The 25,579-nt window shown below is 38.6% G+C and overlaps 1 protein-coding gene across 30 annotated transcripts in view; it reads left to right on the top strand.

Moving 5' to 3' along the window:
* The window catches only part of LOC129643032 (uncharacterized), a 150,185-nt gene that overhangs the window by 102,163 nt on the left and 22,443 nt on the right, over positions 1–25,579 (top strand). For 19 of the 30 annotated variants that reach the window (XR_008709999.1, XR_008709998.1, XR_008709994.1 and 16 more), the window contains 2 exons: positions 3,952–4,112; positions 5,003–5,273. The exons of 6 other annotated variants lie outside the window; for them this stretch is intronic. Coding sequence is in view for 1 of the 24 variants with exons in the window: in XM_055567112.1 (XP_055423087.1) it covers positions 3,952–4,010 (59 nt within the window). In the remaining 23 variants the exon portion in view is untranslated. 5 more of the 30 variants (XR_008710016.1, XR_008710013.1, XR_008710015.1 and 2 more) reach the window with 5 other exon arrangements.

Below are 25,579 nucleotides of genomic sequence, written 5' to 3'. Positions count from 1 at the left end.
AGTCTGCTATTTCTGAATATTCTCCTGTTATAAGTTGCTGTGTGTATATGTTTACATACTGACTTGCTACTTTCCTTAGGATCATTTGCAGACGTGAAATTACTAAGTCACAGATTGCACTTTTCAAATCTTCTGATACACGTTGCCATTTTATCTTCCAGTAATATATGGGTATAGTGATTTTGCCAGGACCTCAAACAACCAAGAGGTCAGTGTTCTGTTTTCATCTTTGTCAGTAGATAGGCAAATAAATATATAAATAGCATCTTGTGAAACATCTGGTTTCTTTTTTCATTAATTGCATTTTATTTGGGTAACATTTGTATTTAACATAATGTAAGTTTCATGTGGACAGCCTTTTATTTCTGCTCTTTGTACACTATAACATGCTCACCACCAAAAGTTTACTTTAGTTTCCTCTCCCCATATAGTTGATCCCCCTTACATGTTTTGCCTTCCCTCCCTGCTACCCCCAGGACTTTGGTAATCACTGCTCTGTTCTCTGTACCTATGTATCTGTTTTTGTTTGGTTCAGTTTGCTTATTTAGTTAGTTTTTTTATATTTTACATATGAATTAAATCATATGCATGTGTCTTTCTTCCTCTGACTTATTTCTCTCAGCATAATAACTTCAAGATCCATCCATGTTGACACAAATAGCAAGATTTCATCTTTTTACAGCTGAATAGTGTTTGTGTGTGTGTGTGTGTGTGTGTGTGTGAGAGAGAGAGAGAGATACCATCTTTATCCATTCATCCATTGATTGGCACTTGAGTTTGTTTCTATATCTTGGGTATTGTAAATAATGGTGCAGTAAACATAAGGGTGTGTATATTTTTTGAATTAGTGTTTTCATATTTTTTGGATAAATACTGAGAAGTGGAGGATAGCTAGATCATATGGTAGTTCTCTTCTTAATTTCTTTTGTATGTTACACAATCTTCTTTGTGTTCCATAAATTACTCTTCTATCTGCAGCCTACTTTTTCATTGAGGTTTTTATCTTTGATCTATTAAGCGTGCTTAATAGATAAAAAGAAGTTATCTATTTATCTGGGAAATGTTTCCTAGGGTGGTATTGTCTTTGTAAAACATTAGGCTTTTACGCTGGATACTTGAGGAATTATAGTTTTAATTAACAAATCAGAAATCGTCTTTGCTAAATGATTCCTTTTTACCTCGTGGCCACTACAGGCCTCCTTTCTTCAAGTCACAGCACATGTGGTATCATCTCTCATGTGCTGGCCCTTTTTCAGAGCTTCAGAAATGAGAAGCCACTTTATATAATTCTCTAGTGTTGCTGTGTTGAATATAAATGAATGTGTTTGCAAATTCCACTGAAGGATCGCTTTTATCATTCTCATGATTTAAAGTTATTATACTGCACGAGAATTTCATGAAAGATCCATTGGAAGGTTATATTAGATTGCCTATCAAAGTTGGTGTTACTGACAAATGCTGGAGAATTTCAGAGAAGACTGAGACCAATATCAGCCTGAGCAGTTGCTTCTTGAGGGAGGCAGTGGCTTGAAATGGCTCTGCTGTGATTTCAGTAGGTAAAGAGATAGAAAAAGACATTGTGGATCTTGTTCTTTCTTTCTTTCTTTCTTTTTTTTTTTTTTTGTATAAGCAGGAAAGGCCTCTTCCAACACAGAGCAAGTAAATAAAAATAAATGGCAATGTCAGTACACAGGCCAGCTGCTCACCCACAATTGAATTGCCCAGTAGCAAGATTCAGCTGCTTGTGGAAGCCCAGATGACCTTCTGTGCTACTCTTCACAAGCAGAGCACACAGTGGCCTTGAGTCTTGGGTCAAACTTGGCAGTGAAATTACATGATCTCTGTGCTTCTGCTTGGATGGAATTTTGTCTTGTTCTGTATCTTTGTTTCAGGTTCACATGCATGGGCTCAGATAATCATACTGTGTAACTGTAGACGACTGTAAGTGATACTCCTTGATATGCTGAATAACTGTGCGGGAATATAAATGATATTTATGAGGAAGTTGGGAGTGCTTTAAATATTGTGAAAATGCTGACTTTGACACATTGGGGATAATGATGCAGAAACACTAGGCTCTTTGTAAACTGTTTAATGGCAACAATTTTCTAAATCAAAGCAATCTACACTTCCCCCTTTACAATTTCATCTCTAACTACTATAGTCTCATAAAGAGGTTTACTACACAGAACTTTTGCTTTTGTGAATGGTTGTCCCATACTCTGATGCTTTGAACCATTTATATTTTGTCTTTTAAGGCAGAAATATTCCATGGGGGTTAGAAGGATGTGTCATTTTGGCTGAAATACGGTTTTGTCAATACACGCCGAGTTTAAGGAGCATGAGTTTTAAACATGTGAGATGATTTCCTTCTATAGTGTTTAATATCCTAGATAAATATCAGTACTTAAACCAGCGGGGTTGTGTGCTTACATAGAAATAATGCAACGGTGATGTACATAGGTCTCTAACCTGTTGAGTAATGGGTGTGCGATGGTAAATGCCAGGAGGATTACATGGTGTGACTGAATTTCATTTAATTTTTCAAATATGGCAAAGTTTAATCTGTGTGTTAACGTCTGTATTTGCTAAATTATAGACATTTTCCTTTAAAAGCACATTTTTCTCCATATGTGAGCTGGAAAGAATGCTTATAATCTAATTATCTTTAATTGTAACCAGTGCTGTTTACATTTCATAATGTCTGCATGTATTTCTGACCTGCTGTATCTTCATTTAATGAGTTTTCCTCTAGAATTTCCCATCGCCCCCTTTGTTTGCAGCAGATGAAAAAAAAATAATAAGTTAATAAAAAAGACCAGAAGGCTGAGAGAAAAATACTTGCTGGAAAACACTTGAAGACTTGTAAAGGGAGCTGGAAAGCAGTTTCCTACTCTTGTGTTCTTTTTGTCATGCGGAACATTTCTAGAAATAAAGATTCTTCTGTATTCTGCGCTGAGTACATTTGAATCTCCCATCTCAGTGTTAGTAAGTTCCCTCTGATTCCACTTTTCATGTTCATTTGCACAGAGAGATTTCTTTTATTCGGCAAAGTAATTTTCATCTTCTCTGATGGTTTAAGACACAGGAAGAAAAGTAAACCTAGCTTTGTGCTCAGAAACACAATATGCCAGCCTTATATCTCTGGGACTTTGCTATAAACTTTTATCTTAAATGTTCTTCTGTGTGCTCACAAAAATTTAAAGGATATGAAACACATATTGCATTTTTTTTTACCCTCAAACACTGAACAAAAACTCATGCATGAAAGTGCCTAATAAAATGGATAATGTCCAAAGGAAGGAAGAGAGGTTTTATGATTCTGATACAGACCTGACAGAAGAAAATTAGGTTAAAAAGCAGAATAATCTCTTGGTGAGAAGTGTGACTAACCAGTGGAAAGATAGAGAAGATGTGCACATTTAATTTCTGGGGATCTTGACTCTGTATGATTTTACCCTGAACTTTTGGTTCATGGTATGTATATTCTCTGGAGGACTTCCATGTCATTTTTATGTTGGAGTTCTAAGATAAAAAAAAAAATTCTCTAAATTGAAAAACTCTGGCTTTACCTGACTGCCTCTTTCAATTTTCTATATGCTCCTGTGGAAAAAGAGGAAATGAACTTTAGCTGGGGGTCTGGGAGGTAAAAAACTGTCAGTGGAAGCCATGATACTCTCATTATTTCGACTAGTAGAAACTGACAGGAACTGTGTAGAAATAATTATTTTCTTTGTGTGGAGTTGCAAATCAGATTAGAGGCTTTCGATCATAATGACTAATTAAATACGTATTTATATAGAAAATAATGAAAACTCATTAGGACTGCAAAGATTTTTTTTTCCATAAATATGCTTAAGGAATCATTTTAAAACATTGGTGATGTATGGAATTTCAAGGTGTATTTTCCTCTTTAGTCATATGTGCTGTTTTCCTGTTCTTTTCCCCCAGTATATACTGCAGAATCAATGTGTGGATTACAGAAGCTTCCCTGGTGCTCCAGTGGTTAAGACTCTGCACTCCCATGCGGAGGGCACGGGTTCAGTCCCTGGTTGAGGAACGAAGGTCCTGCCTGGTGCACCGTGTGTCCCTAAAAAAAGGTTTTATTAAATGTATGTATCCTGGTTGGAGCAGGTTAATCGTCAGAAAGAAAATGAAGGAGAAATATAGAATTCTCAAGGAGCATCTTAATTTCAGGGAAAATATAAAACCATGAAATGAAAATAGTTGATATGTTTACATACATATGTAGAGTATGTATAAATATTTGTATATGTACACAATTTTATATGTATAAATATTTATCACATCATCATATAACCAAGAATTTTTAGCTTAAGTAGTCAGCATTTGATGCAATTAAAGAAGATGAAAAATTTGTATTATGGTCTTGAATGTAGAATGGAATCAGTTGCTTTTTTGGACAGTAGGTAGTGGAGGATCACAATTCTAAATATATATATTTTTAAATTTAGAGTTAAAAGGAGATGTTGTGAGAGGGCAGGAAGACTTCACTACTCCTTCGTTTGCCCAGTTTTAAGTTTTCTAATGATTCCATGTACCAGATGTTGCCATGCCCAGCAGTGATTTTTGTCTTTGTGTTTGTTTTGGTTGACTCACATTGCACCTATTCAGCGTAACACACTACATCACTGCAGACCAGAAAATTTATACATTAGAGGACAGTGTACACACCTTTTAAAATTGCTTATGCGGATATATTTAAGTAGATTTAGTCTCCATATCATTGGTGGTGTCTTACCCAAATAAAATCATTCTGTATACATTAATTTGCCTTTTTCACTAAAGAAATATACCATGGAGTGAAAAAAGTGAGTACAAGTCATGCAGTCAGTGGAGCAAGTTTGGGAGTGTCTGGAATATCTATAGAACAGTTGGGAGAGAAGCAAGTTCAGTGGTTACGACGACTGTCACGTGCTACAGGATAAGATGGATATACCAAATACAGGTAATAAGTAAACACTAGCTTCTTTATTTCTAGGATCACAGATACAGACATTCTAGTTAAAGCTTTAGATCAGCCTGGGAAAATCGGTGCGGTGTTACCACACTGAGAAGTACTCCTCTATCCATGAGAAAAAGAACTTTAAGACAGGAATGAAATGCTGTTTCTCTGTGATGAATGACGAACATGAAAAGTTCTGATAATTCCAAAATTTGGAGAGGATGAAAAGAAGAGCAATACATATGCTGCTGGCAGTAAAAATTGGGAAATATTTTTTATTATCTAATAAAGTTGAAGGTTATGTGTATCCAAATCCAGCATTTTCATTCTAGAAATACACCCAAGAAGTCCTCAAACGCTGCTATTTTGTCTCTAGAGTCTTAAACTTTATTAGGAGCCCCAAACAGCTTTTGCTTCCGTAGGTTTTATCTATTGATTTTTTTCTTTTACATTTTGACCGTGCCTCAAAGCATGTGGGATTTTTGTTCTCTGACCAGGGATTGAACACTCGCCCCCTGAGGTAGAAGTGCAGAGTCTTAGCCATTGGACCACCAGGGAAATCCTATCATCTATTGATCTTCACCAAAAATAAGCTTTACATTTTTAGAACATTTTAAGATATTTATTACCATATCTAGAATAACAAAAATATACCCACCACATGTTAGCAAAAACAGCAAGTTTTTATGAAAATTAGCTATGTTTTACAAAACAAAAATGAACTTAAAAACATGATTTTTTTCATCTTTGCAAATCTTTTTAATGTTTGGCTGAATAGGAAGCAACTCATATCTGCTTCTGGATTCAATCTATTTCAGTTATGTTGTTTTGGTCCCCATATATGAAGAAAATCTAGGGCCACACTGATGTAAACTTGATGAAGGAAGAGGTCTTTACAATCTTTTTAGGTATCTATAGGAATTCTTTTTGATACTACATAAAACTTGACATATAGTAGTTTTGTAAAGTTTAGTGGCAATTTAATAAAACAATATCAAAGAACTTTTACTCTTTGTTTCTGTTCTGGTAGCTTGCATTTTGGTTGGGTGTTTATCCACAGTAATTTTGTGATACCATGCAACATTAAATTAGAAAATATTGATTGACTTAGTTCTAAACACCTTCCAAAAGTGGACCTATTGCATAATGCAATGGAAAAATTACTTTCATTAATATTACTACCGATTTCATCTGAATAGTCTTTGATTATTAGGAAGCTGTAACTTTACAGTGACAGATGAATTTTTAGCAATTCTGATTGTTACGTGAAAGCACACACTTTTGTTATTGTCCATGAGTACTGTCTTTTGTTTCGTTTTGTTTGAAATGATAATTTCACTGTTTATTTTCAAGACAATTTCTGCTCAATGCTGAAGTCTGGATAATAGTTTTTTCAGTCTTTCAGTGTAACAGTGTTTCATGAAAAAAAAAGCTAGTTTAGCTTATAGCTCAGTGACATAAGAGTTTTTTTACTTCAGTATGCAAGAGAAGGGCTTTATGCATAATTTTTGTTTTTTAAAAAGCATGTATTCAGGAGTAGAGACCTAATAAAATTAATGATTGTTATTACTGCATTAATGTCCTGAGGTTGACACTTTTTTCCTGCTGAATCATGTGGCAGTATATCATTTTTGCCTACAGTTTACTCACCATTGGTTTTATACCATGAGTTCAGTGTCAGTGTGGTGAAAAAAGAAAATCACACTTTAATATTGTTAGTAAAAATAGATTTTTCTTCCTGGTCATGTGGATGTTGTGAAGCCTCAGTATTCTGTGAATCACATTTTGAGAAATTTTAAAAATATTTGCATGTCTTCACCACAGTATAGGTATAAGTATGTGTATAGTTTAGTTGTGTGTAATACAGAAATACTTGGAAATAACTCCAGCAGCCATTAACTTGAGGATGGAGAAATAAATTGTAGTGCAAAGGAATGAAACTGTGCCATTTGCAGAGATGTAGGTGGACTGAGAGATTGTCATACAGAGTGAAGTCAGAAAGAGAAGAACAAATACCTTATGTTAATGCATATATACAGAATCTAGAAAAATGGTACAGATGGGCCTATTTGTAAAGCAGAAATAGAGACACTGATATAAAGAAAAAAACTCATGGACATCCGGGGGGGAGGAGGGTGGGATGAGTTAGAAGATTGAGATGGACATGTATACACTGCTGCTGCTGCTGCTAAGTCGCTTCAGATGTGTCCGACTCTGTGCGACCCCATAGACGGCAGCCCACCAGGCTCCCCCGTCCCTGGGATTCTCCAGGCAAGAACACTGGAGTGGGTTGCCATTTCCTTCTCCAGTGCGTGAAAGTGAAGTTGCTCACTTGTGCCCGACTCTCAGCTACCCCATGAACTGCAGCCTTCCAGGCTCCTCTGTTCATGGGATTTTCCAGGCAAGAGTACTGGAGTGAGGTGCCATTGCCTTCTCCTACGTATAAAATAGATGACTAACGCGAACCTACTGCACAGCACAGGGACCTCTGCTCAGTGCTCTGTGGTGACCTAAATGAGAAGGAAATCCTAAAAAGGGGATATATGTATACGTCTAGCTGTTCCACTTTACTGTGCAGCAGAAAATAGCGCAACACTGTAAAGCAACTATACTCCAATAAAAATTTAAAAATAAATCGTAGTGCACAGGCATAGCTCACTTTACTGCACTAACCTTCATTGTGCTTTGCACATACTGCATTTTTTTTTTTTTTAATTGAAGGTTTGTGGCAACCCTGCATGAAGCAAGTCTGTGGCGCTGTTTTTCCAAGAGCACTTGCTCACTTTGTGTTTCCATGTCACGTTTATTTGTAATTCTCTTAAGATTTCAAATGTTTTCATTATTGTTGTGTTTGTTATGGTGGTTTGCGATCAGTGATCTTTGATATTACTATTGTAATTGTTGAGGGGCCCACAAACCCTATGAGAGGCCGCACTTAACTGATAAATGTGTGTGTACTAACTGCTCCCCTGACTGGCTTTTTCCCTCTCCCCGTCTCCTCTGGCTTCTGTCTTTGGGGGTTGGAGAAATATTAAAATTAGGCCAATTAATAACCCTTCAGTGGCCTCTTGAGTGTTCAGATGACGAGTCCCATGTATCTCACTTTAAATCAAAAGAAACAAATGATTAAGCTTAGTAAGGAAGGCAAGATAGACTGAAAGCTAAGCCTCTTGTACCAGTTAGCCAAGTTGTAAATGCAAAGGAAAAGTTCTGGAAGGAAATTAAAAGTGCTACTCCAGTGATAAACATGTAAGTGATTAGAAAGCAGGACAGCCTTATTGCTGATATGGACAAAAGTGTGAATGTTCTGGGTATATCAATGCAGCCATAACATTCCTGAGAGCCAAAGTCTAATCTAGAGCCTAAAGCTCTATCTCTCTTCAATTCTGAGAAGGCTGAGAGAGGTGAGGAAGCTGGAGGAGAAAAGTTTGAAGCTGGCAGTAGTTGGTTTAAGGAAAGCAGCCACATTCATAAAATAAAAGTACAAGTTGAAGCAGCAATTGCTGATGTAGAAGCTGCAGCAAATTATCCAGAAGATCTAGCCAAGATAATGAAGATAATACAGATTTGTTATTGTTGTTGAGTCGCTCAGTCGTGTCCAACTCTTTGTGACCCCATGGACTGCACCACTCCAGGCTTCCCTGTCCTTCACCATCTCCTGGAACTTCCTTAAACTCAAGTCCATTGAGTCCACAGACAGGCTTCCCTGTCCTTCACCATCTCCCGGAGCTTGCTCAGACTCATGACCATCGAGTCAGTGATGCCATCCAACCATCTCATCCTCTGTCATTCCCTTCTCCTGCCTTCAGTCTTTCCCACCTTCAGGGTCTTTTCCAATGAGTCAGGTCTTCGCATCAGATGGCCAAAGTATTGAATCTTCAGCATCAGTCCCTCCAATATTCAGGACTGACCTCCTTTAGGATGGACTGGTTGGATCTCCTTGGAGTCCAAGGGACTCTGAAGTCTTCTCCAACACCACAGTTCAAAAGCATCCGTTCTTCAGTGTTCAGCTTTCTTTATGGTCCAACTCTTATAACCATACATGACTACTGGAAAAACCATCGCTTTTTCAATAAAGTAATATCCGTGCTTTTTAATATGCCGTCTAGGTTTGTCATAGCTTTTCTTTCAAGGAGCAAGCATCTTTTAATTTCATGGCTACAGTCACCATCTGCAGTGATTTTGGAGCCCAATAAAATAAAGTCTGTCACTGTTTCCATTGTTCTCCAATCTATTTGCCATGAAGTGATGGGACAGGGTGCCATGATCTTCATTTTTTGAATGTTGAGTTTTAAGCCAGTGTTTTCTTTTTCTTTTATTTTTTATTTTATTTTTAAACTTTACAATATTGTATTGGTTTTGCCAAATATCGAAATGAATCCGCCACAGGTATACATGTGTTCCCCATCCTGAACCCTCCTCCCTCCTCCCTCCCCATACCATCCCTCTGGGTTGTCCCAGTGCACCAGCCCCAAGCATCCAGTATCGTGCATCAAACCTGGACTGGCGACTCGTTTCATACATGATAGTATACATGTTTCAATGCCATTCTCCCAAATCTTCCCACCCTCTCCCTCTCCCACAGAGTCCATAAGACTGTTCTATACATCAGTGTCTCTTTTGCTGTCTCATATACATGGTTATTGTTACAATCTTTCTAAATTCCATATATATGTGTTAGTATACTGTATTGGTGTTTTTCTTTCTGGCTTACTTCACTGTATATAATAGGCTCCAGTTTCATCCATCTCATTAGAACTGATTCAAATGAATTCTTTTTAATGGCTGAGTAATACTCCATTGTGTATATGTACCATAGCTTTCTTATCCATTCATCTGCTGATAGACATCTAGGTTTCTTCCATGTCCTGGCTATTATAAACAGTGCTGTGATGAACATTGGGGTACACATGTCTCTTTCCCTTCTGGTTTTCTCATTGTGTATGCCCAGCAGTGGGATTGCTGGACCATAAGGCAGTTCTATTTCCAGTTTTTTAAGTAATCTCCACACTGTTCTCCATAGTGGTTAAGCCAGTGTTTTCATTCTCTTCTTTCACCTTCATTAAGAGGCTCTTTAGTTCCTCTCCACTTTCTGCCCTAACTGTAGTGACATCTGCATATCTGAGATTATTGATATTTCTCCCAGTCTTGATTCCAGCATGTGCTTCATCTAGCCTGGCATTTCATATGATATACTCTGCATATAAGTTAAATAAGCAGGGTGACAATATACAGCCTTGACTCCTTTCCCAGTTTTGAACCAATCCATTGTTCCATGTCCAGTTCTAACTGTTGGTTTTTGACCTGCATACATGTTTCTCAGGAGGCAGATAAGATGGTCTGGTATTCCCATCTCTTGAAGAATTTTCTCCAGTTTGCTTTGATCCATGCAGTCAAAGGGTTTAGTGTAGTCAATGAAGCAGATGTTCTTCTGGAATTCTTTTTCTTTCTCTCTGACACAGCGGGTGTTGCTAATTTGATCTCTGGTTCCTCTGGCTTTTCTAAAACCAGCTTGAACATCTGGAAGTTCATGGTTCACGTACTGTTGAAGCCTGGCTTGGAGAATTTTGAGCATTACTTTGCTAGCATGTGAAATGAGTGCAGTTGTGCAGTAGTTTGAACATTCTTTGGCATTGCCTTTCTTTGGGATTAAAATAAAAACTGACCTTTTCCAGTTCTATGACCACTGCTGAGTTTTCCAAATTTGCTGGCATATTGAGTGCTTCACTTTACCAGCATCATCTTTCAGGATTTGAAATAGCTCAGCTGGAACTCCATCACTTCCACTAGCATTGTTCATGCTACAAACTCTCCACCATTCCCCATCCACCTTGTGTGGCCCTACATGGCATGGCTCATAGTTTCATTGCGTTAGACAAGGCTGTTATCTGTGTGATCATTTTTGGATGATACAGTAGCAATGAATTTTTCAATGTAGACCAAGCAGCCTTCCATGGAAGAAGATAACCGTCTAGGACTTCCGTAGCTAGAGAGGAGAAGTCAGTGTTTGGCTTCAAAGAGGATAGGACAAATCTCTTATTAGGTTCTGATGTATTTGATGACTTTAAGTTGAAGCCCACAGTGGTAAAGCATCCACCTACCAGTGCAGGAGACGTTAAGAGTGGGTGCGATCCCTAGGTTGAGAAGATCCCTTGGAGGAGGAAATGGCCGCCCACTCCAGTGTTCTTGCCTAGACAGTTCCTTGGGCAGAGGCACCTGGTGGGGTACAGTGCACTGGGTCGCAAGGAGTCAGATATGACTGAGCACCAGCACCACCACAACCAGTGCTCATTTACCATTCTGAAAATCCTAGGGCCTTTCAGAGTGATGCTGCATCTGTTCTGCCTTTGCTCTGTACGTGGAACAACAAAGCTTGTATGACAGCACACCTCTTTACAACATGGTTTACTGAATATTTTAAGCCCATTTTGGAAACCTACTACTCAGGAAAAAAAAAAGATTTCTTTCAGAATATTACTGCTTATTGATAAAGCACCTGGTCATTCAAGAGCTTTGATGAAGATGTACAAAGAGATTTACATTGTTTTCATGCCTGCTAGCACAACATCATTTTGTAGCCCATGGATTAGGAGAAATTTTGAATTTCAAGTCGTGTCATTGGAGAAATACATTTTGTAAAACTCTCACTTCCAGAGATAGTGATTCCTCTGATGGATCTGGGCAAAATAAAATAAACATCTTCTGGAAAGTATTTAACATTCTAGATGCTATTAGGAACATTTGAACTATAAGGAAAGTTGAGTGCCGAAGAATTGATGCTTTTGAACTGTGGTGTTGGAGAAGACTCTTGAGAGTCCCTTGGACTGCAAGGAGATCCAACCAGTCCATCCTAAAGCAGATCAGTCCTGAATATTCATTGGAAGGACTGATGCTGAAGCTGAAACTCCAATTCTCTGGCTACCTGATGCGAAGAACTGACTGATTGGAAAAGATCCTGATGCTGGGAAAGATTGAAGGTGGGAGGAGAAGGGGATGACAGAGAATGAGATGGTTGAGTGGTATCACCAACTCAAGGGACGTGAGTTTGAGTAAACTCTGGGAGTTGGTGATGGACAGGGAGGCCTGGAGTGCTGCAATCCATGGGGTCACAAAGAGTCAGATATGACTGAGGAACTGAATTGAGGAACATTTGTGATCGAAGGGAAGAAGTCTTAATATCAACATTAACAAAAGTTTGGAGGAAGGTTTTTCCAACCTTCATGAATAACTTTGAGGGGTTCAGAATTTCAGAGGAGGAAGTAATTGCAGAGGTGGAGGAAATAGGGAGAGAACTAGAAGTGAAGCTGAAGATGTGACTAAATTGCTAAAATCTCATGATAAAGCTTCAAAGAGTGGGAAATGGCATCTTACGGATAAGCAGAGAAAGGGATTTCTTGAAAGAGACTCTACACAGGCTGAAGATTCTGTGAAGACTGTTGGAACAACACAAAGGATTTAGAATATTACACAGACTTAGTTGATAAAGCGGCAGTAAGGTTTGAGAGGATGACTTCAGCTTTGAAAGAAGTTCTATTCTGATTAAAATGCTATCAAATAGCAGTGCATACTACAGAGAAATTGTTCATCAGAGGAAGAGCCAATCAGTATGCAAGCTTCATTGTTGTTTCCTTTAAGAAATTCCCACAAAGAAATCCTTTAAGAATTCCCCCAATTCTGCAAATACCACTCTGATCAGTCAGCAGTCGTCAACATCAAGGCAGGGCAAACAAAAAAAGATTATGACCTGCCAGAGGTTTAGATGATGGTTAACTTTTTGTAGCTATAAAGTATTTTAAAGTAAGGTATGTACATTTTTTAGACATAATGCTATTATTACTAATAGACTACAGTATAATGTAAACATAACTTTTATATGCACTTAGAAACCAAAAAACTTGTGTGACTCACTATATTGCAATACTTGCTTTATGATGGTGGTCTGGAACTGAACCCAGAAAATCTTCAAGATATATAGTAGGGTTCTATCTCAAGAGCATAACGTTAGATGAAAAGAGAAAAATGAAAAAAATTATAGCAGACCACTAAGTATGCCTCGACTAAAATATGATCTCCATGAAATTGAGTGTTTTTAAGTATTGAATTCATGTTTGGATCTTAAATATCCATAAATTCCTAGCAAAAAAACAGGTACTCAATATTTTTTAAATGAATAAGTGCTATCAATAAAATCCAAGAGAATGTAAAACTCAACAATATAATGTTTGGAGAACATCGATGGAAAAATAAGCTCCTTCACCACTTTTGATTTCAAAGCATTTCTAGCTTTAAAATGTACCCCGAAAGTGAGTTTACATTTTCTAGATAACTATTTTTGACATAATTGCTTAGAAACAGTCAAATTTTCTATCTTCCATCTTCATTCTAAGTATTTAGAGTTTATTTAATAAATTTAGTTTATTTAATAAAATAGGGGACGGGGGAATTATGTTTACAAAAATGTTTAAGAACATGCTGTCTTCTGTTTCTGAGGTTTTGATTTTCAGTCTGTACACCCTCTTCTTTTGTGACCTTCAAGTGCCTGAAGATCATTGCATTTGTTGTAGTTTTTTTGTTGCTTTTAGCCCAATCCCCAATATTCACTAAGTAGACAATGTCTGGGCTTCATGATGGCTCAGATGGTAAGGAATCTGGCTGCAATGCAGGAGACTCAGATTCGATCCCTGGGAGAAGAGAATGACTACCCACTCCAGTGTTCTTGCCTGGAGAATCCCATGGACAGAGGAGCCTGGTGAGCTACAGTGCATGGGGTCACAAAGAGTTGGACACAACTCTTTAACACTTTCATTTTTCAGATAATGTTTCAATTTCATTTAATGGAAAAAGAAGGATTTTGAAAACTAATCTAAAAAGTTCTTTTAAATGGAAGCTTATGTCTTTAGATTTCGTATTATTCTGGGGAGGATATTTCTTCTGGTTTGAAAACAGCTGTGTGTGTGTGTGCGTGCGTGCGTGTGTGTGTGTGTGTAGTTAAACTTTATAAACTGCCAAGTTGAAAAAACTAGTGTGAATATGAGTAAGCTTTTGGCAGTTGAAAATTAGCTGCAGGAATCCACATATGTGCAAGTACTTTTAACAAAGACCCCTATTCCAAAACCTTGAGATTCATTTTTTCACAAAAGGTCATTGAAAATCCTTTATAATTTCTCTTACCCACCAAGTCCGTACATGACTCATGAAGCCTTTAAACAGTGATAAACTTTTAACAGTTATAACTCATCTTATGGAAAGTTTTCTAAAATATTCCTGATAGTGATATTTAAGGCACTTGAACTCATAGTATTAAATATATCTATACAGTTTGATTGCATTTTATAAAGGTAAATAGGTTGATATAGGTCAGTGTAAGTGATTTTAAGTCTAAGAAATTATGGAAAATGGCACCATCTTCCTTGATAAATTACAGTCAGGACCATCCTCTTGCTGTTGTTTTTGAAGACTGTAGAATCAAACCACTGATCTGCACATAGAGACTAAGAATTGTTTCCCATAGAAAATATGACATTAAATAAATATCATTTATAAAACATGAAATTTACTAATCTCATTGCCCCCAAGGAACATCCATTGGGCTGTTGCCTAATATGAGATGTGGTTTGTGTTATTGGAATTACAAATGGTAAGACTTTAATTTTATTTAATATTATTAATAAAAATTCAGGTTGAAAGATGGAAGTGCTATTTTTCCCCTTTAAAGATTAATAGAGCCTTAAAAGTCTAATAAAAGCTGGTGCTTATATTCTCAAAACATATTTTTCTCATGACCAAAAGTTTGTAAATGTGCATGCTCAGCTGTGTCTGACTCTTTGCGACCCCATGGACTCTGTCCTGCCAGGATCTCTGTCCATGGAATTTTCCAGGCCAGGAATACTGGAGTGGGTTCCCATTTCCTAATTCAGGGGCTCTTGCTGACCCAGCAGCCGAACCTGTGTCTCTTGCATTGGCAGATGAATTCTTTACCACTGCACCACCTGGGAAGTCCAAAAATTTATCTATTTTATCTTTTGTCTCCTCATCTCTGCCTCACTACAGCCCCAGACAACCACCAATATATTGTTTCTGTGAAATTAGTTTTAAAAAAATATTCTTCATATAAGTAATAATATCCATTATGTGTCTCTCTTTCTGATTTATTTCAGTTAGAATGATGTTCATTCATGTTGTTGCAAATGGCAGGATTTCCTTATCTTTAATGGCTGAATCATTACATGCATGTGTGTACGTGTATAGATATATATGTATGTATATATGTATTACATTTTTTGTCCATTCATCCTAGTTTACTTCCATATCTTGTCTATTGTGAATAATGCTGCATTGTACTTGGTATTGAGGATATCTCTTTGAGATATTCATTCCCTCTGGATGTATACCCATAATTGGAATTGCTGGATCATATGGCAGCTCTATTTTTAACTTTTAGAGGAATTATTTGCTGTTTTCCATAGTGGCTGCACCAGTTACATTTCCTGTAACAGTGGAAAGTGGTTTTCTTTTCTTTGCATCTTTGCCAACACATAATATTTCAAGTCTTGTTGATAATAGACATCCTAACAGATATGAAGTGATATCTCATTATGGTTTTGCTAATCTTTTAAAATTTATTAAGACTTGTTTTGTCACCCAACCTATTATCTATTTGGGAAAATGTTCTGTGTGATCATGGAAGAATGTGTATTCTTCTGCTGTGGGGTGGAATGATCTGAATATGTCTGTTAGGTATATTGATTTGGTTGAAAGTGTAGTTCAAGTCCATTGTTTCCTTATTGATTTTATGTGTGAATGATCTATCCATTGTTGAAAGTGGGGTATTGAAATCCCCTATTGTTATTGCATTGAGGTCTATTTTTATTTTCAGTTCTGTTGGCTAATAAACATATGAAGAGATGCTCAACATCACTCATTATTAGTGAAATGCAAATCAAAACTTCAATGAGATATCACTTCACCCCAGACAGAATGACCATAATCAAAAAATCCCAAAACCACGATTCCTGGAGAGGGTATGGAGAAAAGGGAACCCTTCTACACTGCTGGTGGGAATGTAAATTGATACAGCCACTATGGAGGACATTATGGAGATTCCTGAAGAAACTAGGAATAAGGAATTAGATCTGATAGACAGAGTGCCTGAAGAACTATGAGTGGAGGTTTGTGACATTGTACAGCAGACAGGGATCAAGACCATCCCCAAGAAGTGCAAAAAAAAAAAAAAAAAAAAGTCTGTCTGAGGAGGCCTTACAAATAGCTGTGAAAAGAAGAGAAGCGAAAAGCAAAAGAAAAAAGGAAAGATATACCCATTTGAATGCAGAGTTCCAAAGAATAGCAAGGAGAGGTAAGAAAGCCTTCCTCAGTGATCAGTGCAAAGAAATAGTGGAAAACAATAGAATGGGAAAGACTAGAGATCTCTTCAAGAAGATACCAAGGGAACATTTCATGCAAATATGGGCTCAATAAAGGACAGAAATGGTATGGACCTAACAAAAACAGAAGATATTAAGAGGTGGCAAGAATACACAGAAGAACTGTACAAAAAAGATCTTCATGACCCAGTAATCATGATAGTCTGATTACTCACCTAGAGCCAGACATCCTGGAATGCAAAGTCAAATGGGCCTTAGGAAGCATCACTATGAACAAAGCTAGTGGAGGTGATGGAATTCCAGTTGAACTCTTTCAAATCCTAAAAGATGATGCTGTCAAAGTGCTGCACCCAATATGCCAGCAAATTTGGAAAACTCGGCAGTGGCCACAGGACTGGAAAAGGTCAGTTTTCATTCCAATCCCAAAGAATGCTCAAACTACCGCACAACTGCACTCATCTCACACGCTAGTAAAGTAATGCTCAAAATTCTCCAAGCCAGGCTTCAACAGTACATGAACTTCCAGATGTTTAAGCTGGTTTTAGAAAAGGCAGAGGAATAAGAGATCAAATTCCCAACATCTGTTGGATCATTGAAAAAGCAAGAGAGTTCCAGAAAACATCTATTTCTGCTTTATTGACTTTGCCAAAGCCTTTGACTATGTGGATCACCACAAACTGTGGAACATTCTTAAAGAGATGGGAATACCAGACCACTTGACCTGCCTCTTGAGAAATCTGTATGCAGGTCAGAAAGCAATAGCTGGAAATGGACATGGAACAACAGACTTGTTCCAAATCGGGAAAGAAGTATGTCAAGGCTGTATATTGTCACCCTGCTTATTTAACTTATATGCAGAGTACATCATGAGAAATGCTGGGCTGGAGGAAACACAAGCTGGAATCAAGATTGCCAGGAGAAATATCAATAACCTCAGATATGCAGATGACACCACCCTTATGGCAGAAAGTGAAGAACTAAAGAGCCTCTTGATGAAAGTGAAAGGGGAGAGTGAAAAAGTTGGCTTAAAACTCAACATTCAGAAAACGAAGATCATGGCATCTGGTCCCATCACTTCATATCAATAGATGGGAAACAGTGGAAAGAGTGACAGATTTTATCTTTTTGGGCTCCAAAATTACTGCAGATGGTGACTACAGCCATGAAATTAAAAGACGCTTACTCCTTGGAAGGAAAAGTTAAGACCAACCTAGACGGCATGCTAAAAAGCAGAGGTGTTACTTTGCCAACAAAGATCTGTCTTGTCAAGGCTATGGTTTTCTAGTAGTCATGTATGGCTGTGAGAGCTGGACCATAAATAAAGCTGAATGCTGAAGAATTGATATTTTTGAACTGTGGTGTTGGAGAAGACTCTTGAGAGTCCTTTGGACTGCAAAGAGATCCAGCTAGTCCATCCTAAAGGAAATCAGTCCTGAATATTCATTGGAGGGACTGATGTTGAAGCTGAAACACCAATACTTTGGTCACCTGATGCGAAGAACTGACTGATTGGAAAAGACCCTGATGCTGGGAAAGATTGAAGGTGGGAGGAGAAGGGGACGACAGAGGGTTAGATGGTTGGATGGCATCACTGACTCAGTGGACATGGGCTTGATTAAACTAGGGGAGTTGGTGATGGACAGAGAGGCCTGGTGTGCTGTAGTCCATGGGGTCTCAAAGACTCAGACATGACTGAGCAACTGAACTGAAAACCACCATATGACCAAGCAATACCACTTCTAGGCATATACCCTGAAGAAACCGAAACTGGAAAAAGACACATGTACCCCAATGTTCACTGCAGCACTATTTACAATAGCCGAGACATGGAAGCAGCCTAGATGTCTGTCAACAGATCGATGGATAAAGAAGCAGTGGTACATATACACAATGGAGTAGTACTCAGCCATGAAAAGGAATGCATTTGAATCAGTTCTATCGAGGTGGATGAACCCAGATCCTGTTATACAGAGTGAAGTTAAGTCAGAGAAAAACAAGTATCTTATATCAACACACATATATATGGATTCTAGAAGGATGGGACTGACAAATCTATTCTCAGAGCAGGAATGGAGATGCGGACTCCGAGAACAGACTTATGGAGAAGGGTGGGGGAGAACAGGGAGAGGGTGGGATGAATGGAGAGAGTAGGATGGATGCATATACCCTCACATACATAAATAGGTAACCAATGGGAATTTGTGTCTGTCTGCCTCAGGAAACTCAAACAGGGAATCTGTAATAACCTAGAGGAGTGGGAATGCACAGAAGGTGGGAGATTGAATGACGAGGAAGGGGATATATGTACACCTATGGTTAATTCATGTTGATATATGATAGAAATCAAACCAATATTGTAAACCAATCATCAATTAATTAAAAATAATTATTTTTAACAAAGTTAAAGTCAATACCAGCTTTATACATAACGACTAAAAACCAGTAACAATTTGGATATCCTCCAGCAGGTTAATGGTTACAGTGTGGTATGTCCACAGCTTGGAATACAACTCACCATTAAAAAGGAATGAATTTTAAAAAAATAGTTTAATATGTTGAGATGCTCCAATATTGTGTGTGTATATATTTACAATTATTACTTCCTCTTGATAAATTGTATTTTATCAAGAGGAAGTAACTCCTTTATAATTGTATAATGTAAATACAATTACAGTTGTAAATACAATTATAACGTAATTGTATAATGATCTTTTAAAATAAAAAGTTTACTGCTGCTAAATTTGCCACTAGCCCTATCTGGGTTCCCTTGTATGTGATTAGTCTTCTTTCTTTTGCTTACTTTGAAATTCTATTTTTGTCTTTGATTTTGGAGAGTTTGATTATAATATATTTATGTGAAGATCTCCTTGTGTTGAATCTATCTGGAGATCTTTGAGCCTCATGTACCTTTGTGGCTGTGTATTTCCAACAGATTTAGGAAGCTTTCAACTATTATTCCTTTAAACAAGCCTTCATTTCCTTTCTCTCTTCTTCTTCTTTTGGAACTCCTATAACGCTAATAGTGTTTTCTTGGATGGTATGCCATAATTTTTGTCAGTTTTCCTCTTTCGTTTTTAGTTCTTTTTTCTTTGCTGTATAATGTTGAGAGATCTGTATTCAAGTTCTCAGATTTTCTTTTCTTCTGTTTGATTGAGCCTGCTGTTGAAGCTCTCTGTGTCATGTTTCATGGTATTCATTATGTTCTTTAGTTCTATAATTTCTGTTCAGTACTTTAAAAATATTGTTTATATCGCTTTGCTGAACAGCTCATTTTGTTCACACATTATTTTTCTGAGTTCTTTGACTTGTCTGTCTGTATTTTCTTGACCCTTGAGTTTCTTGAAAATAATTGTTTGAATTCTTTTTTCTGGCAACTCACAGGTTTCCATTTCTTTGAGGTCAGTCACTGGAAAATTATTATTTTCCATTCGTGGTGTCATGGTTTTGCTTTTTCACGCTTCTCATGGCTTTGCATTTATACGTGTGAATTTAAGGGAGCGGTTGCCTCTTTCAGCCTTTTATGAATTGACTTTGATGGGGAAGGACTTTCCTTGAAGTTGAATACAGAAGCACCGGCTGGGTGGGGTTCAGTGTCTCTTATGTCTGGGATGCCACCGAGGCAGGGTCTCTTGAGTATCTCCTTCAGCTGAAATCATCTTCTGCTAAAACTTCTGGAGTTTTCTGTGGTCAAGACTGCAGAGGTTCTCTGAATAGCAGTGTCAGCTAGGGCTCTCAGTGTCATCCTCAGAGGTGAAGACTGCTGGGGTCCTTTTGTTCCCTTTATTCTCTTGGGGAGGATATTTTATTTGAGGTTATCCCTGTTGGCCCCAGGTATGGTGTGCTGTCTCTCAATGCAGAAGTGGAGCTGTGGTTGGGGGATCAGGTGCTTGTAGAGCTACTGTGGCACCTGGGTCCTGGGACAGAGATGTATTTTTTATGGTGGTGATGTTGGTGTCTGAGGTGCAGGCCTGTGTCCATCTCCTGTGGAACCAGGGTCTGCATCTGTGGGACTCAGGGCAGTGGTCCTGGCCTTGTGTGTGTGTGTGTGTGTGTGTATGTTGGAGAGACCAGCATTAGCACAGGCCTGGGACCATAGGGTACAGCAGTGTCTTTGGCCCAGGGGTGGGGCAGGGTGCAGTAGCAGGAGGCCCTGGGAGTGGTGGGTCAGAGTCCCAACTCTGGTCCCCCAGAGGGTAGAGTTGGAGATAGTAGCAGCTTGGCTCTGCTGATTGGAGGTCAATGCCACAACCTCCTGGGGGAGGTCACAGAATCCTGGGGGTGGGCACAGAGCTACCACAGTACAGCCCAGTGATGGCAGGACAAAACAATGACTTACAACCCCAGGGGCTGGACACAGAGAAGCCCTAGTGCCCTCCCCTACCTGTGTGATGACAAATCAGAGCCACAACTAGAACCTTTGGGTTGGGGCACAAAGCTGCAGCATCACAGCCCAAGCACAGCCATGATTTATGATCTACAGTGGGCAGTCACAGAACAGTAAGTAGCATGATCCTGGTGATGGTCCCATTAAAGCCTCATGTCAGGACCCAGAGATGGAGAGACAGCAGCAGCAGCTCAGTCCCGGTGATGCAGGTCAAAGCAGTGACTTAGGACCTGGGTCTGCAACTATGACATTAAGTGCGTAAGCATCGGCTGTGCCATCCTGGTTACTAGGAGTCGAAGCCCAACTTGAGCCCCAGAGGGTTGTTACAGAGCAGCAGCAGCTCTGGTCCCCGGAGGACCGGGAGGAGACACATCAGTATGGGCTCTGGGCAGCTCTATCAACTGGTTAAGACTGTGGGATCCTTGGTAGCAAATGCTGCTGATGTTCATGACCTCCTTTTCCCTGCGGGGTGAAATCTCTCCCAGTGGATCACCCCTGGTGCCAAGCTGTTTGGACTTGGGAAGGTGGTGAAGCAGGTAAGATGCTTCCTACATTTTTCTGTGCAGCCATCCTTGGGTTTTGAGCTCTATAGGGTTTCTGCTGCTTTTCACCATAGTCTTGAGCTTTCCCGGAGCTATTTTTGTTGATTTGTAATTGTTTACATACTGTTTTTGTGGAAGAGATGAGCATTGCGATCCTCTAGCCCTCCCTCTAGGCCTCAATCTTTCTGACATCATCTTCTTAATAATTTTAAGTGTAAAAAGTTATCAACATCAAAAATTATAACTAAAATTCTATTGTCTAGTGAAAGCCAAGAAATTTCCCCATTGTTTCTTTTTAATTGCACTATAATTACATTGATTCAAATGCTGCTGAAAATAAATGACTCACTAATAAGGATCTTAGAAAATTTTTATTCTATCAAGATTTTCTCAATGATGATAGTTCTTAATGACACTTAACTAATATCTTTTTGCAGGATATTGCACTCATTACAGCAAAATAGATCAACAAATATTCTGTGCTACTATGACCCTAAATGCATAAACCACTGGGAAAAAGTCTGATAAATTCAACTGCGTTAAGAAAATTGTCATGGTAATACCCTGATGAGCAAATTCAAAAGATAATTTGGGAAAGAACTTTTCAAAATTCCTACCAGAGCCAAAGTGATAGTTTCTTTAACATAAATAATCCCTAGAAATCAATAGGAAATGGACCAATACCTCCTTACAACAGTAAGCAAAGAATAAGAGCCAGTGACTTACAGAAGTGGAAGTGTAAATGGCTCTAAAACACAAACAGTACATAAAAGAATTATAAAACACGCCGAAACAACACTTTTCACCTGTTAAATTAGCAAAACTCTAAACAGTAGTAATAAAATCATGTCTATGGATAAAATAAACCACTGACTTTGGTATTGTAACTTTATACAGTCTCTATATAGGCAAAATTGAGAGAAATTATCTAAATTATGCATCCATATGCCCTCTCTCCCAGAACTCTTACATCCTGGAAATAAGTGTCCTGTGTGCTAGGAAATGAAGGATAGTCATTACAGCAGAAGAGCAAAAACTAGAGGCATCCTAATATGCATCCATAGCGTTCTGAGTAAATACAGAGCAGTGGACTAGGCACTACTCTAAAAATGAACAAGCTACCATATGTATTTTTAAAATTTTCAGTACTTGTACGATTCTTTTTTAAAATTTATTTTTAATTGGAAAATGGTTGCTTTACAATGTTGTGTTGGTTTCTGCCATACAGCAACATGAATGAGCCTAAGTATACATATATCCTCTCCACCACCATCCGCTCATCTAGGTCATCACAGAGCATCGAGCTGAGCTCCCGGTGCTGTACAACAACTTCCCACTAGCTATCTGTTTTACACATGGTAGTGGTATGTATGTCAGTGCTACTCTCTATATGTATTAATATTGAAAAATCTCCAAAATATGTACTGAGAATGGAAAGGTTCAGGACAGTGTATAGTGATTGTGTAGAATAGGGGGAAAGTTATACCCATCTGTACATCCATGCTCATATACATATTTTTTATATAAAATGTACCTATATATGTATATAGGTGTTTACATGCAGTTATATGACAGCATATGTGCTTTTATTGAATGAAATATTTCTAGAAATATTATAGGACACTGAATATATTTTTTGTCTTCAGGGAAGGATACTAAGTGGCCAAAGAGAGGGTTGGAAGGGTCACTTTTCTCTATTATCTTTACAGAGTTTAGAGTTTGGATAATGTAAATATATTACTTAGCCAGAAAATAAGTGAAATATGTATTTAAAATAGCATAAAATAAAATACTAATATGACTCCTGCAGTTCATTTGGGTATATTTGGTAGTTATTTGCCAAGTTGTGTTGAATACAAGAAAATTTATTGGACTCATAGAGCACTATTATTTTTTTCTTTCCTTTTTTAAAGACTGAATTGGGTGTTATACTGCAAATAGAATAAAATAAGTGGGTCATGTCTTTTGTAGTCGATATGTTTACTCTTTTTTTTTTCCCACCTCTTCTTGTTTTTTCCCCACCTCTTCTTGTTTTTTTCTTCTGATACATTAGGCAAAGCAGGGGCAATGCTCAAATATATGAGTGACAGCTTGTCACTGGAAAAGTTCATTGTGGGAATTTTTATGAGTTTATGACATCTTTGTTAATAAGCACTTAAAATGAACATCTGACAAGATGTTAACAGAGGGATGTGGTGAACTCTAGTGCAACTGGAGCTATTTCATATGCATGTGTTTTCAAGGTAACTGAACATCCTCTGTATATTATGCAAAATGTATTTTGTTTTGCTTATTCCATGTAGTAATTCTTGTCATTGGTCTGGTTACTTTTTATGCTGCTGCTGTGCTTTCGCTGAGGTGAAGGAGAGGTTCTCTTGAGACCAGGGAGACAATCTTTTTTACTTAGGATCCTAAAATGGTGGTTTTGCTTTCTTAGTTCACTGATAATTGCCTCCCAGTTATTCTTTACTGCCTAACAGACAACCTCAAAGCTTCGTGGCTTAAACAAAGTCGTTTATATAGCTCATGATTTTCTGGGTAAGGATGTTAGGAAGGACTGGCCTGTGTGGTTTGGTTTGGATCCAGAGCTGGGGCTGGATGATCCATTTCTAAGATGGTTTCCTCACTCACATGTGTGGTGTCTCAGTTCTCTGTGGCCCCTCTCCCTCCAGACAGCGGCTTGTCCTAGCGGCTCTCTCTGTGGCTGTGATTCCCACAGTGTGTTCGTGTCCAGGTAGTCACTCTGCTCTGGCAGCTGATCACCAAGGGACCGAAGTGAAAGCTGCCTGTCTCCCTCGGGCTGGGCCGGAAACTACACTGCGTCACTTCCGGCCAGTTCCGTTATCCAGTGAAGTCACAGGGTCTGCTCAGATTCAAGGGGCGGGAACATGCACCCGAGCTCTAGGTAGAGGGCGTGTCAAAGAGTTCTGAGGCCAGTTCCTTTCTTTTGAAGAACTTGGACATGATATTGAGGGATCTGCTGGGAACTTTTTGAATGCCATCATTCAGCTCAAACCCCAGAGGGTGCCTTCCTTCCTCCTTAGCAAGTAACCTGAGCTTCTGGGCCAAGTCAACGGAACTTAACTTACTTCTTTCTTTAAAAAAAAATTTTATCGTGGTAAGGTTGGAAGGCATCAGCGACTCAATGGACAGGAGTTTGAGCAAGCTCCAGGAGTTAGTGATGGACTGGGAGGCCTGGCGTGTTGCAGTCCATGGGGTCTCAGAGAGTCAGACACGACTCAGCGACTGAACTGAGCTGAACTGAAAAGTCGCATAGTATAAAACATATTATTGTAACCGTCTGTAACTGTACAGTGAATGCCCTAAGTAGATTCACATTGTTGTGCAACTTTTTAAACACTTAACTCCCCATTCCCCATCCCCATCCCCCACCTGGCGCCTGGCACCCACCAGTGTACTTTCTGACTATGAATTTGACTCTTCTAGGTACCCCGTCTAAGTGGAATCAAACAATGTTTGTCTGTACCTAAGATATATTGAAATGCCTTTTTAAGGTTAACTTAATATATGTCCTACAAACAGATTGTACTTTTCCCCTCCGTGTTATACAGTAGGTGAACTTTCTTTATCTTGTTAGGAAGTACCTGCCCAGATGAGAACTCTGAACATGGTGAGTCAGTCTCTGTTCTTCCTCTCCATTCCCACAGTCTGTAACCTGACCCTCAATCTCAAAGCTGTGCTTTCTCTTTCCTGATAAAAAGCCTTTTAAAAATAGCTCCCTTGGTCTTCCATCTTGATATGTCAAGCAGATTGAAGTAGCCCCTGAGAACCTTGTAATGCAATGCTCTCATCAACAGGACCAGGAAGCTTGTTTCCAGTTCCTTAGCAGTCTTGTTACTTAGCCAGTGTGCGTGTAATGCTTCGGGTCTGTGTCTGTTTTCCTAGCACCATGCAGCTCTAAGAACAGGGTCAGTGCTGACCGTAATAGCTGTGGAAATAGATGGTGATAAACAATTTTTCTTTGTTTCAACTTCTGTGATTCTAACCCACTTTTTTTATCCCCCTTTCACTACGTACTACCTCTATTTTGACTTCCTTTATATCTTGTCTAGTTCATGCACAGTCTCCTAATTGTCTTCCCTGTTACCAGTCTTGTCTCTTCTGTTCTATTCTTCACATGCTTACTGAAGTGAAGCATCCTGATGTGAAAATCGGGTTCTCCTCACTTGAATTTCTGTAATGACTCTGTTGTCACCAGAGTAAAGTCAAATAACTTCCAAGCCTCTGAATGATTGGCCCCACTTTCCTTGAGCCTCATGATGATAGAGTTCCTCTTCTCACCTGT

Source organism: Bubalus kerabau, chromosome 2 (assembly GCF_029407905.1).
Source record: "Bubalus kerabau isolate K-KA32 ecotype Philippines breed swamp buffalo chromosome 2, PCC_UOA_SB_1v2, whole genome shotgun sequence".
Classification (NCBI taxonomy): Eukaryota; Metazoa; Chordata; class Mammalia; order Artiodactyla; family Bovidae; genus Bubalus; species Bubalus kerabau.
The sequence above is the reverse complement of the archived record's forward strand: the minus strand, read 5'-3'. Positions and strand labels throughout refer to the sequence as shown.